Source organism: Perissodus microlepis, chromosome 1 (assembly GCF_051167445.1).
Source record: "Perissodus microlepis isolate ML-2025 ecotype Zambia chromosome 1, ASM5116744v1, whole genome shotgun sequence".
Classification (NCBI taxonomy): Eukaryota; Metazoa; Chordata; class Actinopteri; order Cichliformes; family Cichlidae; genus Perissodus; species Perissodus microlepis.
The window spans coordinates 483,780-500,963 of NC_140461.1; the positions used below are offsets into that span (position 1 = coordinate 483,780).

Below are 17,184 nucleotides of genomic sequence, written 5' to 3' on the forward strand. Positions count from 1 at the left end.
CTGTATACTCTGACTGTGTGTGGATGATCTCATCTCCTCTCAGAGTGCTCCGCCCGTGGCTGTGGATGTGTCTGTATTTACGTGCACACCCACTCACGGCACTGGTGCGGACGCTGTGTCGAGGAGGCCGCTCGTACCCGGAGACAGCGTTCGCGTCTCCTGCAGGAGCTCCATTCATGTTTTAATGTTTTTCTCAGTGTTTCACTCCACAGTGAAAGGAAACAGAAATGTTTCTGTTTCCTTTTGTTTTGCTTACAGATGTTGAAGCTCCACTTTATGAATATGTGTGTGTGTGTGTGTGTGTGTGTGTGTGTGTGTGTGTGTGTGTGGTAAACAGGGTGGCTTGCTCTGTGGAAGAAGGAATTTCCCCCAGCAGTCCCCATCAGTAATAGTGCCTGTAATGAGCTGCAGCTGTCAGCCTGGTTTCTGCACACACACACACACTTCCACAGAAAACACACACTCGCAGTGAGGAGGAAGCAGTGAGTCACTCAGCGGTGCGCCGTCTTACTGTACGCTGATAAACACAAAGTCATCAGACACACAAACACTTCCTGATAAATACCTGCAGCCAAAAATATCCTCATCGCACTGCCGTAAAAACACACATTTTCCTGCCTGTTCTCCATTGTTTGTGTGTGTTAAATGTTTTAACGTCGCTTCATTTTTTTACCTTTTAGCGTGAGCGTTAGAGGAGTCAGAGCGACGGCTTGGCGGCTGCAAGGACACAAAGAAACGCTTCAGATGATTTTCCTCCTCTAACGATCCTCGTGCAGCGAGCAGATTTTCATTTCACTAAATTTTTAATTCTCCGTCCTGCCAGAAAAAAACCCAGCACAGCTGACTGAAATGTGCTCTGAAGCAAGGACGCGTCTCTGCTCGGCCGACAGGAAATCTGAATGAACGCGTCCCGTCCTCTCTGAGTTTCAATCGAGTCCAATTTGTCCAGTTTGATTTTTTTAAAAACAAGTCAAAATTTGAAAAAAAGGACAAATGCACCTCTGCCCCCAATAAACCAGAGACAAACAACGAACAATATCACTTTTAAATATTTGTTAATATGAAAATACAGTTTTTCTCTCATATGTCTGGCAAGCAGGAGGCTGAGACTGGTGGTGTATTTTTCTGACTGGTTTCCAGTTAGAGCAGGGAGAGAATCCCGGGAACACAGATCCATGTGACACGAGCAGTAACCTCTGACCCCTGTCCACGACTGAGAGGGACACCCAGCTTCATCCTCAAGACCTGCTGCCTCATTTTTATCACTTTTCTTTGCATTCATAAAAATTCATGTTCCTGGGGGAGGAACCCTCCGCCCAGCAGCAGTTGTGAAGCTGAGATGTGGAACGGCGAGGAGCTTTTAAAAGCTGCCGAGGGGTTTAACAAGTTCCCAGTTTGTTTCTGATCAGGTCTGTTAGAAAAAGCCTCTTTGAGCGCCGCTCGAGCATGCTTCCCCCGATCGTGGGGAGCATTTTTTCTGCTCTCAATGCCGAGTTCACAGTTTGGATTTGTGGGGAATCATCTGAAGGCTTCAGCCTGACCTGCACCCTCCCCCAAACAAACCAACATAAAGATGATGAAGCTGATAAAGACGATGAAGACAACGATAAAACTTCAAGCGGCGGCTTTGTGTTCCCGCCGAGTCTCGGCTCGGTATGCGACCTACCCGGCCCTCCGTCTGTGACCTCTGCCGGGTTTTATCTGGTTCCAGTCGAACGTTGGAGATCAGACTTTAATTTTGAAGGCGCAGCGCGGGACAGTGATGAATAGGCTGCATCAAGGAGGGCTTAAATTACCCCACTCCCTGGTGGCAGCACTGACCAGAGGAGAGCAGAGGGGTGTGTGCGTGTGTGTGTGTGTGTGTGTGTGTGTGTGTGGTGACCTAATAACAGCAGACAGAGAAAGAAAGAGGGCTGGTCAGCACTTGCCCCCTCAACCCTGCTAGCTCCGCAACTCACCCACAGAGGAGGAGTGAGGACAGTGTGGGTGGGGGTGTCTGTGGGGGGGGGGGGGGGGCTACCTGCCCCTTCAGCTCCTTCTGTGGGAGTTAGGGAGCTCTCAGGTGGAGAGCCTGTCCTGTTTTGTTTTCATGCAAATGTGATTTTTTTTCTCTTCTCTGTAAAATAAAAGCACAAGCTTGCCAGGTTTCTTTTTTTTGTCTTTTATTTTGGAGGCGGCGGCCGAGACGGTGGGATGAAGCAGCTGGTCTCAGACTGCGAGGGGCCTGCAGAGATTATTGGTCTCATTTTTAGGAACAGATAACAAGAGAAATTCCATCTGTGCTGAATTTAAGTTTCCTGATTTTTAACCATTTTACTGGAAAAATGTTTTCAAATGGATCTACCAGAAACTGATCAGTTTACAAGAAGATCATTAATAAACTGATCAATTTGATTTCTGTGCGAACATTAAAATTATTTTCAGTCTTTAAAAATATCAACAAACTGTGTTTGAGTCATTTTAAACTGTGAATACTAAAAAAACTGCTGAGAGTTTTGATTTTGGATTTCAGTTTAAGTGAGCTCAGAGCTCCGTGAACACTTTCGTCTGTTGTTTTTATTCATGTATCATTTTCACCCAGCTCACAAATCTGTGTGTGTGTGTGTGTGTGCGCGCGCGCGTGTGTGTGAATTAACAAAACAAACCCATAAAAACGTCACCTCCATCAGTGACCCCGGACAGGTTTCTGAGTTTTTGCGTTGTTTTAAAAAAAGAACAAACTGGAATCTGCGCAAAAAGTGCGTAAAAACCGACCCGTACACACGCGCGCGCAGTAAGGCGTGTGTGTCGGTTTTCTCCGCGTGCTTAAAAAACTATTAAAAAAAACTTTTCTGTCTCTAACTTTGAAAATCATTTCCTGTTTTCCAAATAACTGCGGATGTTCCGCACATTTATGCCGCATTTTTTCAGAATAAATCTGTCACGTGCACGCGCAGCAGAAAAGGCTGCGGACATCTGACGTTTCCTCACAGACGAACCCGGCGCGATACATGTCCTCACCCCCCTCCACAACAACAATAATAATGATTATTATCATTATTATTATTATAGTTATAATTATTATCATTAATATATATAATAATAACTATTATTATAATAATAATTATTATTATATCAATAATTATAATTATTTTATACTGACATTATTACTAATATTATGAATAATTTTAGTATAACAATAATTATTGCGATTGTTTGTATTATTGTAATATGTAATTATTATTATTCTTTTTTTTGTTGTTGTAGAGAGAGAAGCAGGCAGGCGGCTGTGCGGCGCGCGCTGATGTTTTCACGTGAAACAAAAAGTTTAAACCAAATTAAAAATAAATAAAAGTCCAAATTTAAATGAAGCTGCTGAGAAACTTTAAAATCAGAAGAAAAACAATCTGAAAAAATTACTTTGATTTCAACATCTCACACACACACACAGTGCACAGAATCAGCTAACATCTGTGTGCACATCTGCCGCAGTTTGACTTGCAGACTAAAAGTACCTTTAAAAGTGTTAAGGCTACGCTTTCTACAAACACACAGCTGATCGGAGTAATCAGGTTACTCTCAAACATGTGAAATATCTTTGAATAAAACCTAAAAATGTGTTTGTTCGCTTTCAGTTTGGTCACGTGAGGGTTAAACTTTGTTTCCCTCATAAACACGCGCGTGTTTAGTAAGTGTGTGCGTGTGTGAGAAAGAGAGTGTGTGTGTGTGTGTCCTCTCCGCGTGGCTCCGTGTTTCTCTGATTCACAGAAGAAGAAACGCAGCTTTGATTTCCCAAAGTGGACCGTGTCAGTCAGCGCGTGCGCGTAGTGGGAGTGGTGTGTGTGTGTGTGTGTGTGTGTGTGTGTGTGTGTGAGACACTGATGGATGCGCCAATGGAGAGACGGACAGATGCTGGGGCGGATCTAACGGAGCAGCAGCAGCTCGCGCTCAGTCCGACACACACTCGGAGCGCGAGCCGCGGAGAGCGCGCGGGCACACACGGGACACTCACCGGGTCTGCGCGAGGATCCGAGCGCCGGAAAACCTCCTCCTCCAAACTTTGCTCTCGTCCGCGAGCGGCTCCGCGCCTCCTCACGGTGGCCTCACCTGAGGGAGCTCACCTGCGCGCGGACACGGCTCCTTGTTCTAGTAGGAGCGCAGAGGGAGGCGCTCCTGGGCAGAAGGAGCAAGTCTCAACGGCAGCCCGAGCCTCCTCCTCCTCATGCACATTATTGCAAACAGGGAGATCCAATCAAGCACGCATCTCATCGATTCACGCGCACGCGCACACGGTGAGTGAGGGACTTGTCTTCAGCGGATTTTTCAAAGCGGACAAACACCTCCTCCTCCTCCGGTCCTCCGCTCCTCCGCTCCCGGTGCAGAAGCAGTTTTCTCTGGATGTTTGTTCCCGCTCTGAAGAAGTGCGCGTGATCACCGGGAGGCACGCGGCGAAGTCCCAGCCCGCAAAGTAAGTGTGTGTGTTTGTGTGTGTGTGTGTGTGTGTGTGAGAGAGAGAGGGAGAGAGAGAGAGAGAGAGAGAGGGAGAGAGGAGGTCGGGAGGAGGGAGCTACGTGACGCCGCTCAGCGCGGAGCTTGAACCGGAGACGAAGCGCCGCTCAGTGCGCGCGCGGCAGGTTTGCGGACTTTGACTGACGCAGTCCTCCGGTCTGTCCTCCGGTTTTGTCCCCGCAGCTCGCCTGTTGCAGCTCGGACTCATCGGCGACTCAAGAGGCGGAGCTGCTCCTCCTGCTGCTGCCGGAGCGGCGCGCCGAGGCTCGGCCACGGACCGGGACTCCCGCCGGTCTTCCGTCACCTCTTTAAATCTCCTTTCTGCAGTTTTTGCCCCCCCTCCCCACGCACCCTCCCCGCTCTATGCGGGAGTCCTGAGAGCAGCGGGGGGGGGCACAGTGCCGGAGCTCCGCGGAGCCCCCGGGCAGCCTCGGATCAGCGCCGACTCAGAGCGACTCTCCGCCGGACTCCTGAGCCGACATGCCGCGGAGGAAGCAGCAAGCGCCGCGGCGCGCCGCAGGTAAGCCCCGCTGTTTGCCCCCCTCCGCTAAGCAGCTACTTTTCATTAATATTTCCCCACTCTCTCACACACACTCGTTCTCTCACACACACACTCCAAACACAAACACACACACTGTCTCACACACACTGTCATACACACACACACACACACACACGCACACGCACACACAGCATCTCTTGTTAAAAACAGACAGCTGGATTTATTTTTCAGATTTTTACCTTTTTAACCCAACGTGTGTTTGGAGTGTGTGAGAGTTAATATTAGAGTAAAATATTTTTATTTTGACACACACACACACACCTGTAGGCTGCATGTTTGATGAAGTGAATTTTCAGAATAAACCTTCAGCTCTTCACACATGTGACCATCAGCTTCCAGCAGAGGTCAAAGGTCAGTGGGAGCTCTAGGAAAAGGTTTGGTCGGGCTCAGTGTGGACCCAGCACCTTGGGTCTGCCGACTCCGATGGGTTTTTTGAGGATTACCAAATAACCGACAGAAAACAAAGTCAGATTTATCTTGTTGTTTTTTAGTTGATGGATTTTTAAAACATTTTTCTCATTTTTAGTGTCGTCATATTTCTGAGTTTCTCGTTGTTCCTCCGGCCGTCGATTTATCCTCGATAATCGGGGGCCGGTCATTCCCGGCCCTCAGATTTTTCCACCTCTTTTCTTTTCCTCCTCCTTCAGTTTCTGGGAAAGACTTCTCTCCCCAAGTAAAGATTAGTTCACGGGCCGCAGAGCGAGGAGGGAGTGATGCTGGAAAAGAGCTTAATGGACAGTCGCCATCTTTGATTTGACGCCTGATTGATCACCCGTCACCCGACCGAGCCTTTGATCTGTTCATTCCCAATAACTGTCAATGAATCTCCTCCTCCTCCCCCCAGACCGGCTGAAGTCACGTCGACCTCACAAACTTCAGCGCTCGCCTCGTTCTGTTGTTAGCGCTCAGCTTAACATCTTGCTGAATCACAGATCATTTTACAATGACCTTTAACCTTTGGTGTTTGGCTTTAACTGGAGGATTGCTGAGCGCGCACACACACACTGTGGTGTTACAGATGTGAGGCTTTGCTTCATATTTGATTCAATCGTCTGAACTCTGACAGCCACATTCATCAGAGGCTCTTATGGTCAATCAGTGCTGGGGGGGTGGGGGGTAATGGACATGCTGGGTGGGGTTAAAGCTGCGGATGGATGCAGAAGCTAAACGATGGATTTCTTTCTTGAGAATAAACGTGCCAGCTGAAGGAGGAGCTTCATTTGAAACTAGCAGCCACGTCCTATTTTTTCTCCTCCTCTCCTCTCCTTTCCTCTCCTCCTCTCCTCCTCTCCTCGTCCTGCAGCTGCGAGCTGAGCGGTTTTGGAAGATTGAGTTTGAGAGGGTGATGTCAAACTGGTTGCCGTGTGGTGACAGAGTTCTGGGAGGATGATTCGGAGTTTTGGGCCGAGGAGCCTGCTTTTCCTTCGGCGTGTTCCTCCGTGACGCTGATCTGTTCCCCGAGCAGCACGTGTGCTCAGGACACGCTTGTCTGAGGTGAAAGTTTGGTCGTGCACGCCACAGCAAGCTCACAGCACGCGCTCCACATGCGTAGACTGTTTTTACTGGACGCCGTGTTTCTCATCTAAAAGCACATTTGTGTGTTTCCGTGTCAGTGTGAGGATGTTCAGAGGATTGTTCCTGCAGGCCAGGGCGGTGGCGCAGCAGTTAGCGGCGTGGCCTCACAGTGAGGAGGTGAATCTGATGCTCCTTCTCTCACGCACATTTTCTCTTTGTAACCAAACCTTGCCGTTTTCTTGGCGTTTACATTTTTGAGTCTCTGCTGAGCTCTTCTGAACATTAGACCCGTTTCTTCTCCCCTTCACCACCCGACACACACACACACGCTTCCTGCCGTGGTGACGGAGCGCGCTTAGCTGTCTTAAGAGGAGTTGTTTTGCCAGCTTCATTAGCGTTGTGCTAATTAGCTGAGCAGCTGATGGATCTGTGACAGGCCTAATGATTGGAGATGACAAGCTCCGCACATTGTCACGCTCGCCAATTAGCTCTCCACCATCGCTGGATTTAATCAACATGATCGTACGCCGTCCTCGTTTGCCTCCCGTCCACCCCGCCGCAGGTGAGGGTTCATTCGAGGTGACGGTCCTGAGCAGGAGGCTTTATTTTTTCCGAGCTTGTGACATCAGCGGGCTTTTGTCCCCAAGCTTCAAAGTCACACTTCATTGTTCTCACACAGGAAGTTCCACCATCAAACAGCACAGCGCCGTTATTTATCCCCAAACAGAAAAACGCCATCATCAGTGAGGCGCCTGCACGTCTTACATTTGAATTACAAGTCCTCACACACACACACACACACACTCGTGTGAGGACAACAAGTCTTAGTTCATAGGAGTGTGTGTGCGTGAGTGTGTCATCGTCTCCGTGATGTAACGAGATCCATCATTAAAGTTCAGCTGGTTGAGTTTGTTTAAAGTTTTAATGATTATCTTCCAAACTGCAGCTTTTCATCATAATTCGGTAAAATCAGGTGACGATGAGGATGAAGATCATGTGACTTGTGATGTTCTGGGTGAGCTGATCACTGTGAGGCTCAAACGGAGGGAAGGTTGGCGCTTTCTTCAGTGTGCGATGTCTTTCAGTAGAAACGATTCAGAGACTTTTTGAGCTCCAAAAGTCACGTCAAGGTTTGTCAGATGATCTCTGAGCTCTGGTTAGTCGCAGAAACATGCCACTCGTCTCTGATTTATTTCACCTGTTAGTGAACAGCACACACACGCACACAGACACACACACAGACACACACACAAGGCTGCTGAAGACGCTCAGGTATCAGAGGTCGGCCTTTTTCCTCGGGTTAAGGCGATGTTCACGAAGAACCCTGCGCCGACGTTTTCCCCTCAAACGAAGTTGCTCCGGGTCTCTTCATCTCTGGAACCGCTGACGACTGTTTTCTTCTTTTGACTTTGTTAAAATTAGATTTTAAGCTAAAAATTGAAAATGCCAGACGTAGACCACGACTCGGATGTTCGGCGTCCTCGACGGCTCGGCGGACGACTGCAGCAGTTAGAATAATAAAGCGTTGCGTTCTCAAACACAAACTGTTGAGCTGGTTTTTTGCAGGTCTTAGAAAACAATGTGAGGAAGGAAGCCTGTCTCCAGCCGAGCGGCACTTTCCTGATGTCACAGAGTCAGAGTGGGAGTGGCTTCCACCGCCTGCTCCAACGTGGCCGATCTGCAGCAGCTTCAAAAAAGGCCGTAAAAGGATTTTTAAGAAAACACGATCTGATCGCGAACCAGCGTTATTCTGGTGACTCGATATCTGAGGGTCTTTTTCACGTCCGGCCTGCTGTAATCAGGCGGTAACCACGGTAACAATGCTACAAACTGCTACATATGGACATTTGATCGCGGTTTCACAGTCGTTACGATGTTTCCACGTCATTATTTGTTTGACTCGCACACTGTGATTGGTTCCTTAAAGCTGTGATATTATTGGTTCCCCAGCCTGCAGGGCGCTCACTCGTACGTAACCTCGTCTACAAACCGTTCGATTCAGCTTTATTTGTACAACCCCCAAATCTCAACAACAGTCACCTGAGGGTGTTTATAAAGTAAAGACCTGGCAATCAGAAATGGGAAGCAAAGAGACATCCATCAGAACAAGGATCATGGGAATCCCCGGCAGCCTACGTCTATTGCAGCATAACTAAGGGAGGATTCAGGGTCACCTGGTCCAGCCCTAACTATATGCTTTAGCAGAAAGGAAAGTTTCAATCTTAAAGGCAGAGATAGTTTCTGTCATATGGTGAATGTGAGTGGATCTCAGCTGAGAGGACACGTCTGAAACCAAACAGGAAGTGTCACCATTGTGACACCATCAGTTTCAGGCGGAGAACTTAGAAGTTTACCTGAAAAATAAAAAGCACGCTTCTGGAAAAATAAGGAAATGATGTGTTGTGCACAAAGAGAAGGACCCAAAGCAAAGCAGGTTTGGTGTTTTTGTGGTTCTCAGACTCAGAGACGTAGCCCTAAAATTTGATCTTTATCTGGAGTAAATATATGAGGTCAGATGAGCTGTGAGGTCAGAGACGTGTACGGGAATACGCCACGGTCTCTGAAGCTCGTTCAGCGTGAGGCTGGAACACCGAGGCCGTCGTCTGTGACCCGCTGCGGTTAAACTCGGCCCCTAATGAAGCGTTTGAAGCTGGCGGATGCTGTGATTGTACCGTAGTTAAATATTGGATCACAAGGACGGACAGGAAGCCATTGACACTGTAAAGCAGATTATGTGCACGGGCGGGAGGAAGCAGAAAGGAACGAAGAAGCCGGCGAGCAGACAAACGACAGTCACGGGGGGTCCCCCCCATTCCTCCAGGATAAGTGGCTGATGGTTTCTAAACAGTGTTTCTTCTCCTTCTCTCCCACAATCCTCCGTCACGGCTCCCATTAGGTTGACAGCTGTCAATTAGCCTCCCTTGGTCTGGCGCTCTGCACTTTATTGCCGGCAGTTGATGCTGTCATTCGCTCCCAGTTTCGCCTTGAGCGTTATCACGAGCGCTCAAACAGTCGATAGCTGATGCATCAGCAGTTATTTCTTAAATTGGCTCACAAGGCTGCATCCGCTCCTCCTCATTTCTTCTCCCCCCTCTCCTCTGTCTGTCTGCTCCCTGCTCGCCTCCTCTTCCTCTCCAAACACCCTGGTGTGTGTGTGTGTGGGGGGGGGGGGGGGGAGGGGCAGAGAGAGTCAGAACAACAGCAGCTAAAACATCAGCAGTGTGTGTTTAAAGGGAAATCGTTTTCATTCTTGAAGCGACACAGAGAAGACGTGACGGAGGGAAGAATGACAGCTGGAGCCAAGCAGGTGTGTGTGTGTGTGTGTGTGTGTTCAGGTTTCTGTGACACACACACACACACACACACACACTGGTCTCACAGATTATTACTGAGACAGCTACACAGCCTGCTTTGAGATTTTCTTTGCTCCCACACTCTTCATCACAGAGGGTTCCTAATCATCGTCATCATCTCCCTCAAACTCTGAATGATGCTTTGAGTCTCTTTAAGAAGCTCGGCCGTTCCTCTCCAACTGCTGCCTTTATTTTTACGGCCCGTTAGACTTCCTGTCATGCTCAGGAGACACATCGAGAGACGAGAGGCCCAGTTGGAGGATGAGTTAGTGTTGAGACAAGGTGTGTGTGTGTGTGTGTGTCTGTTTTGAGTGTCATCTGGGCTCAGCTCCAGGTCTGGTTTCTTCTTACCCTCAGTGGGGGTTCCCTTTATGTCTGCGAAATGTGTGTGTCCTTCGCTTTCCCACGGAGGCTTTGGCCTAACCCAGACGAGACTGGCAGCCATCAGTCTGTGTGTGCGTGCGTGCGTGCGTGAGTGTGATGAAAGGCAGGAGAGCCGGCAGCGAGGACCCGTCTGAAGGTCTGGTAATCAGGGCCAGCCTAAGCTGACATCCTCCTCAGGCTGACAGGGCCTTCCTCTTCAGTCCACTCACACACAGATCAGAGCCTCTGAAAGTTTTGATCTGAGTGCCGTGTTTGTGAGCCAGCACTGAGCTGAAAGCAGGCAGGAAAAGTGCAGCAGAACTTTATTTAACTTTAAACTTATTAATATATCAAATTTATTGAACTTTAACCTGCAATCAGGTCAGAGGGCAAAGGTGAAGCTGCTGCGAGTTTAATTTCTTACCTTGTTTGAGGGCTTTGATCCTCCATCAAACAGAAATCTGTACTCTTTCAGATTTCGTCGCCAAAATAGAACAGATCAGCAGCTGTGGAGGACGTCCGATCGTTGTTATTCCAGTTTCGTCCCTTTAAGAGTGATTCCAGGCTGTAGATACGGTTTCTTTGTCCGACAGTGTCTCCACCACGCAGTGTTTCGCATCCTCTCTGAGGATGAAGCTCGGGTCGTTCACAGACGGCCAGTTTTGGTCCCAAGTAGCTGATCACTTCCTGTTTGCGGGTTTGTCTTCGGGCTCTGCTTTTTCTATTTTTTAGTTTTTAACCATTCAACATCCCAGAAAACCCGACTGTACGCTCAGAGCACCACACACAACGATCTGCACGGAGCAGACGTGTGTGTGTGTGTGTGTGTGTGTGTGTGTGTGTGTGTGTGTGTGTGTGTGTGTGAGTGGAGGCAGGTGAGAGAGAGAGAGAGCCGTCCATGCTGAAAGCAGGGAGGGGGCGAGGAGGAGGAAGGCTGTTTTATTTTCTACTGTGAGGGCCTGTTGCTAATTAATGTTTCTTGGTCGGTTTCTGTCGGAGCTGAGTAATGTTTTTGATCTTTATGCCTGATAACTGCATACCTAATGAGATTTCAAAGCTGGTGGAGATGGGAGTTGCTGCTCCCTGCAATTATTGACAGATGCCTTTTCTCCGCCACTGGCTGCCGCGCCATAAATCCTTCCTCAGTAATGAGCTTGAGAAGTGCCACCCTGCCAGTGAGCTAATGAAACCGAGCAAGGGGGGCCGTGTGTGTGTGTGTGTGTGTGGGGGTGCAAAAGAGTGCATCACACTCCTCTGACACATTTTTTTCTCTTTAAATGCACTCTGCAGATGTCAGCCACCTCGGCTGCCAGAGAGAAAAGAGGCAGGGGGAAGACGGCGAGCCAGGAAAAAAGCGAGACAAAGCCCGAGTTTGGGTTCAGGTTACAGCCCCGTGTTCAGCCCATTTGTCTGCGTTTGCCTGTTTTATTTGAAATACTAGCATCTCTGTTGCCAAACAGGACTGTGATTGATACCCCCACCCCCTCCCCGCCTGCGATTGATACCCCCCTACCCCGCCTGCCTGCCCACATCCACTCTTCTTCACACACAACTCTTCTTCTTCTTCTTCTGTGTCAATTAAAAAAGAGTCAGCTGCATAGATAAACACCTGATACAACCAGCAGCCCCCAACCCCACACACACACGTGATGCTGGGCTTCAACTGAATGCTGGAAAACCAGCTTCACAAAAACTGCAGACGTGTTGGCCATGCTCGGTTTGTAGAAGTCAAATGTGACTTTTAGTCTTGAATATTTTCGTCACCCTTGGATTCACTAACCCTAAATCCAGCGCCCGGTGTTCAAATCCAGTGAAACCAAATCCAGAAATCTGGTCGTTCACAGGAAGACCAGGATTATGTGATCGTAGACGATCAAACTGGATCCAGTCGGAGTTGTTCTCTGCATTTCAGCAGGATCAGGATTAATATCAGTCCTGATCCCAGCAGAGGACTGGATCCAGACTGGGTTACAGGAAAAATGAAATAAAAACTGGAAGTGTATCAAACGACTTTATATTCAGTACATGAAAACTGTTTTCATGCATTTGTCAGTTTATTTATGATGCTCTGTACTTACAGTTCATAGATAAATGTAAGATACCACAAACTGTGAGCTGTGTGGTAAAATCAAGGTTATGAAGTAAGAGTTTAAATGTGATCACAGCAGTTGAGTTTGATACCCACATAGCAGACATAATGACTGTACAGGGTGGGCCATTTATATGGATACACCGTAATAACAGGGGAATGGTTGGTGATATTAAAGTCCTGTTTGTGGCACATTAGTATATGTGAGGGGGCAAACTCCTCAAGATGGGTGGTGACCATGGTGGCCATTTAGAAGTCGGCCATCTTGGATACAACTTTTGTTTTTTCAATAGGAAGAGGGCCATGTGACACATCAAACTTATTGGTAATGTCACAAGAAAAACAATGGTGTGCTTGGTTTCAACGTAACTTTATTCTTTCATGAGTTATTTACAAGTTTCTGACCACTTATAAAATGTGTTCAATGTGCTGCCCATTGTGTTGGATTGTCAATGCAACCCTCTTCTCCCACTCTTCACACACTGATAGCAACAACACAGGAGAAATGCCAGCACAGGCATCCAGTATCCGTAGTTTCAGGTGCTGCACATCTCGTATCTTCACACCATAGACAATTGCCTTCAGATGACCCCAAAGATAAAAGTCTAAGGGGGTCAGATCGGGAGACCTTGGGGGCCATTCAACTGGCCCACGACGACCAATCCACTTTCCAGGAAACTGTTCATCTAGGAATGCTCGGACCTGCACCCATAATGTGGTGGTGCACCATCTTGCTGGAAAAACTCAGGGAACATGCCAGCTTCAGTGCATAAAGAGGGGAAACACATCATCATGTAGCAATTTCAAATATCCAGTGGCCTTGAGGTTTCCATTGATGCAGAATGGACCCACTATCGTTGTGCCCCATATACCACACCAAACCATCACTTTTGTTGTTCCAACAGGCTTGGAGGATCCATCCAATGTGGGTTAGTGTCAGACCAATAGCGGTGGTTTTGTTTGTTAACTTCACCATTCACATAAAAGTTTGCCTCATCACTGAACAAAATCTTCTGCGTGAACTGAGGGTCCAGTTTTTGTTTTGCCCATTCTGCAGATTCTGTGCGCCGATCTGGGTCATCCTCGCTGAGATGCTGCAGTAGCTGGAGTTTGTAAGGGTGCCATTTGTGAGTAGCTAATATCCGCCGAAGGGATGTTCGACTAATGCCACTCTCCAGTGACATGCGGCGAGTGCTACGCTGTGGGCTCTTGCTGAATGAAGCTAGGACAGCCACTGATGTTCCTTCATTAGTGACAGTTTTCTTGCGTCCACATTTTGGCAAATCCAACACTGAACCAGTTTCACGAAACTTAGCAAGCAGTTTGCTGACTGTAGCATGGGAGATGGGTGGTCTCGTAGGGTGTCTTGCATTGAAATCTGCTGCAATGACCCGGTTACTGCGTTCACCAGATATCAACACGATTTCGATCCGCTCCTCACGTGTTAACCTCGTCGACATGTCAATGGCTGTGAACAAAGAGAAACTTGTAAATAACTCATGAAAGAATAAAGTTACGTTGAAACCAAGCACACCATTGTTTTTCTTGTGACATTACCAATAAGTTTGATGTGTCACATGGCCCTCTTCCTATTGAAAAAACAAAAGTTGTATCCAAGATGGCCGACTTCTAAATGGCCACCATGGTCACCACCCATCTTGAGGAGTTTGCCCCCTCACATATACTAATGTGCCACAAACAGGACTTTAATATCACCAACCATTCCCCTGTTATTACGGTGTATCCATATAAATGGCCCACCCTGTAGAATGACAAAGGTGAGGTGAACACGGCTGTGGATAAAATAATGAATGTATTGCTAATTAAATATTCCATGAAATATCTGTTAATATCAAATTTATAATTCATTCATTTCGTTAGTTTTGGTGCCACTGGCATTGAAAGTGCCGATGATCCAGATTTCTTGAATCCGTAAAGTCTGTACCTGGGGCAGATTGACTCTTTGAGCGATCGTGGCTCAAGAGTTGGGAGTTCGTCTTGTACTCGGAAGGTTGCCGGTTTGAGCCCCGGCTCCGACAGTGTCGGTCGTTGTGTCCTTGGGCAAGACACTTCACCCGTTGCCTACTGGTGGTGGTCAGAGGGCCCGGTGGCGCCAGTGTCCGGCAGCCTCGCCTCTGTCAGTGCGCCCCAGGGTGGCTGTGGCTACAATGTAGCTGCCATCACCAGTGTGTGAATGGGTGGATGACTGAATGTAGTGTAAAGTGCTTTGGGGTCCATTGGGACTAAGTAAAGCGCTATACAAATACAGGCCATTTACCATTTGACATTTTCCATGGAAGCATCATTTTTATCCGGATTACACCTGAACAGTTGCGTCCTGGACTGCCAGCACTGGATGGTGCTGACTAAAGGTAGCGTGGTCTGGGGCATCAGCAGCTATTTTCAGACACACATAAATCTGCATATGAATAATCAGGGTGCATCATGGGTAAAATTCAGTCGGGTCCAAAGTGTTTCTGTGGTTCAGAAATGAAGCAAACTTAGATTTCAGCTTAAAACACAAAAGTGTGATTTTCCTGCAGAGACCGTGTACAGGTGTGTGTGTGTGTGTGTGTGTGTTGCATGTATTGGGAGGCCTCTGAGAGCCGAGTGGTGTGTCGCTGCCAAACAGTCGATTTCCCCCTCTCGTCGTCCGCTCCATACATCACAGACCCGCCCTTCTCTCCTGACACAGTGACGTGTGTCATTTATCAAACACGGCCTTGCCAGGCCTCGTGTGTGTGTGTGTGTGTGTTAGAGTAGGGCGGAGATCTCCTCCAGGAGAGGAGGAGGAGGGTTTGATTCCTCTTGTGGTGATCAGAGAGGAAACAGAAACGTTAAACGCTGTTTTACGTGCTTGTGTTCTTATTGAACATCATGAATAATTACAGCTTGTAGCTACGTAAACCTCCGTGTGTGTGTGTGTGTGTGTGTGTGTGTGTCTGTCCCTGTGTGTGTGTGTGTGTGAGTGTGTGTGTGTGTCCAACACACACACACACACACACACACAGAGCCTGTCCTCTGATTCAAAGGGAGGCCTTACAGGAAGAAGATGGATGCTCCTTAAAAAGAGCCTGTTGATGGATATGAATCTGGCCCCTCATTCATCACTGTTACATTATTTAGACTGGATCCCTGCAGAGCTGTAACCCGACACGCGGAGGTGGGGGGTGTATATGAACTACAGGAAGAGCAAGATTAAAGGTGTGAGCAACCACAGCAGTCATGATTGTGACTGAACACTGCGACCTAATGCTAGGCTGCATGTTCTCCACGTGGCGGTTCTCTGGGTTCTCCGGCTTCCAGTCCAAACACGAGCTGGGCGGGTTAGCTGGAGACTGTGAAGCTGCTAATGGATGAGAGCTAGATAAAGAGCTTGAAGTGAATGTCAGTCTAAAGTGCTTTGACTGGTGGGTGATTCACTTGTTACTGGGGTATATCGCCACGGTCACATGGATGCTGCAGACTTGAGCTACTCTGGAGCGGGAGGACAGAAGCACCAGCAGGCCCATTTGAGTGTGTGTGTTTCCATTCCTGGATGCCTGGCTGTATTGTTTGCGTCCTGTCTCTGTGGGCTCTGATTGGTCCCCGGGTTCAGGCTGTGGGCTCGGCCACCTCCTGGCTGCTTCTGTAGATTCACCGCTAACCCCGCGAGAGTTCTCGGTGAGAGAGGAAGTCAGCACGTAGCCTCCGTGGATCCTCCTTGCCGCTCCTTCCAGTGTTTTTTGGAGCGCCGCCTCCTCCCCTGCCCTCCGTCGCTCCCTCTCCTCCCAGGTTTCTATAGCACCGAGGCAGACGTGCTGATTTATTGTGGCCATCCGTCTCTGCTCCTCATCCATCACGGGCCGTTGCTAGGCGATCATGGCAGCAGCTGTTTGCTTTAGAGTTCAACAGAGGGGCCGTCAGTCAGCGGCGGCAGGTGAAAAGCATTACCGACGTGCTGTTGTCACGGCGAATAATTAATCAAAGGCGGCAAAGATAATTAAAAAGATATGACCCTTGCTGCTGCCGCTTGGTCCCAGGTTTGTCCAGGAAAGAGGAGTAAAAAAGAAAAGGTGAGAGGAAGAGGAGGACTCCTCATCACTGCTATCGCTCAGTAGTTCTTTAAGATTCCTCCTGCTCTCTCTCGCCTGACCCCCCCCCCCCCCCCTCAGACGAGTGGAGTGAGTGAGTGCTGATAAAACAGGCTCTCCTGCTCTTATTAATTAGGAGGAGATGGGCTGGAAAAACCAGAGAAAGGGTTTAAAAAGGCTTCACGGAGGGATGGAGAGTGCTCTCAGAGTGCTGAAGATCCATCCGTCACCTCCGGTTCAGAGAGCCAGCTGAGAGTTAGTCGCTCTGCTCAGAAAAACATGATGTTTGCATTTAAAGATGGAGTCACGTGACCCAGTTGATTTATGTGGATTCACCGCGAAGGTGTCTGCGTCTGCAGGTCTTCTGTCTGCTGCTCGTTTTGTTCTTCGTTAAATCCTCAGAGTCCGTTTGTATCTGCAGACAGCAGAGCAGAAACGTCCACCGTGAAGCGAGATCACCTCAGAACATCTGGAAGCACATCTGCCGTCCGAAGACGAGCCGCTACAAAAGCCGTTTGGTTCTGAGTCTGCTACGTTTCCAGAAAATCAAGAACCTTCGCTTTTCAGCGTCAACCTCCGCCATACTCAGAGGACCCGTGCAGAAACGGCGCTTTGCGTCTACTTTCAGACGTTTCTGTGCAAATTATTCTTTAACTGTTTAACAGCCAAAAAGCTTCCAAACATGCACACCTGTGGGCTGTGGGGGGAAACTCACCTGAACCTGAGAGACCTGAATTTGTC

At 48.4% G+C, this 17,184-nt stretch overlaps 1 protein-coding gene across 1 annotated transcript in view; it reads left to right on the forward strand.

Annotated features, from left to right (window-relative positions):
• The first annotated feature begins 3,856 nt into the window (after nt 1-3,856).
• tshz3b (teashirt zinc finger homeobox 3b) overlaps nt 3,857-17,184 on the forward strand; it is a 32,027-nt gene continuing 18,699 nt past the window's right edge. The window contains exons 1-2 of the mRNA XM_084925512.1: nt 3,857-4,447; nt 4,672-5,008. Coding sequence (XP_084781638.1) covers nt 4,969-5,008 — 40 coding nt within the window. The 5' untranslated portion in view covers nt 3,857-4,447; nt 4,672-4,968. The remainder of the gene's footprint in view (nt 4,448-4,671; nt 5,009-17,184) is intronic.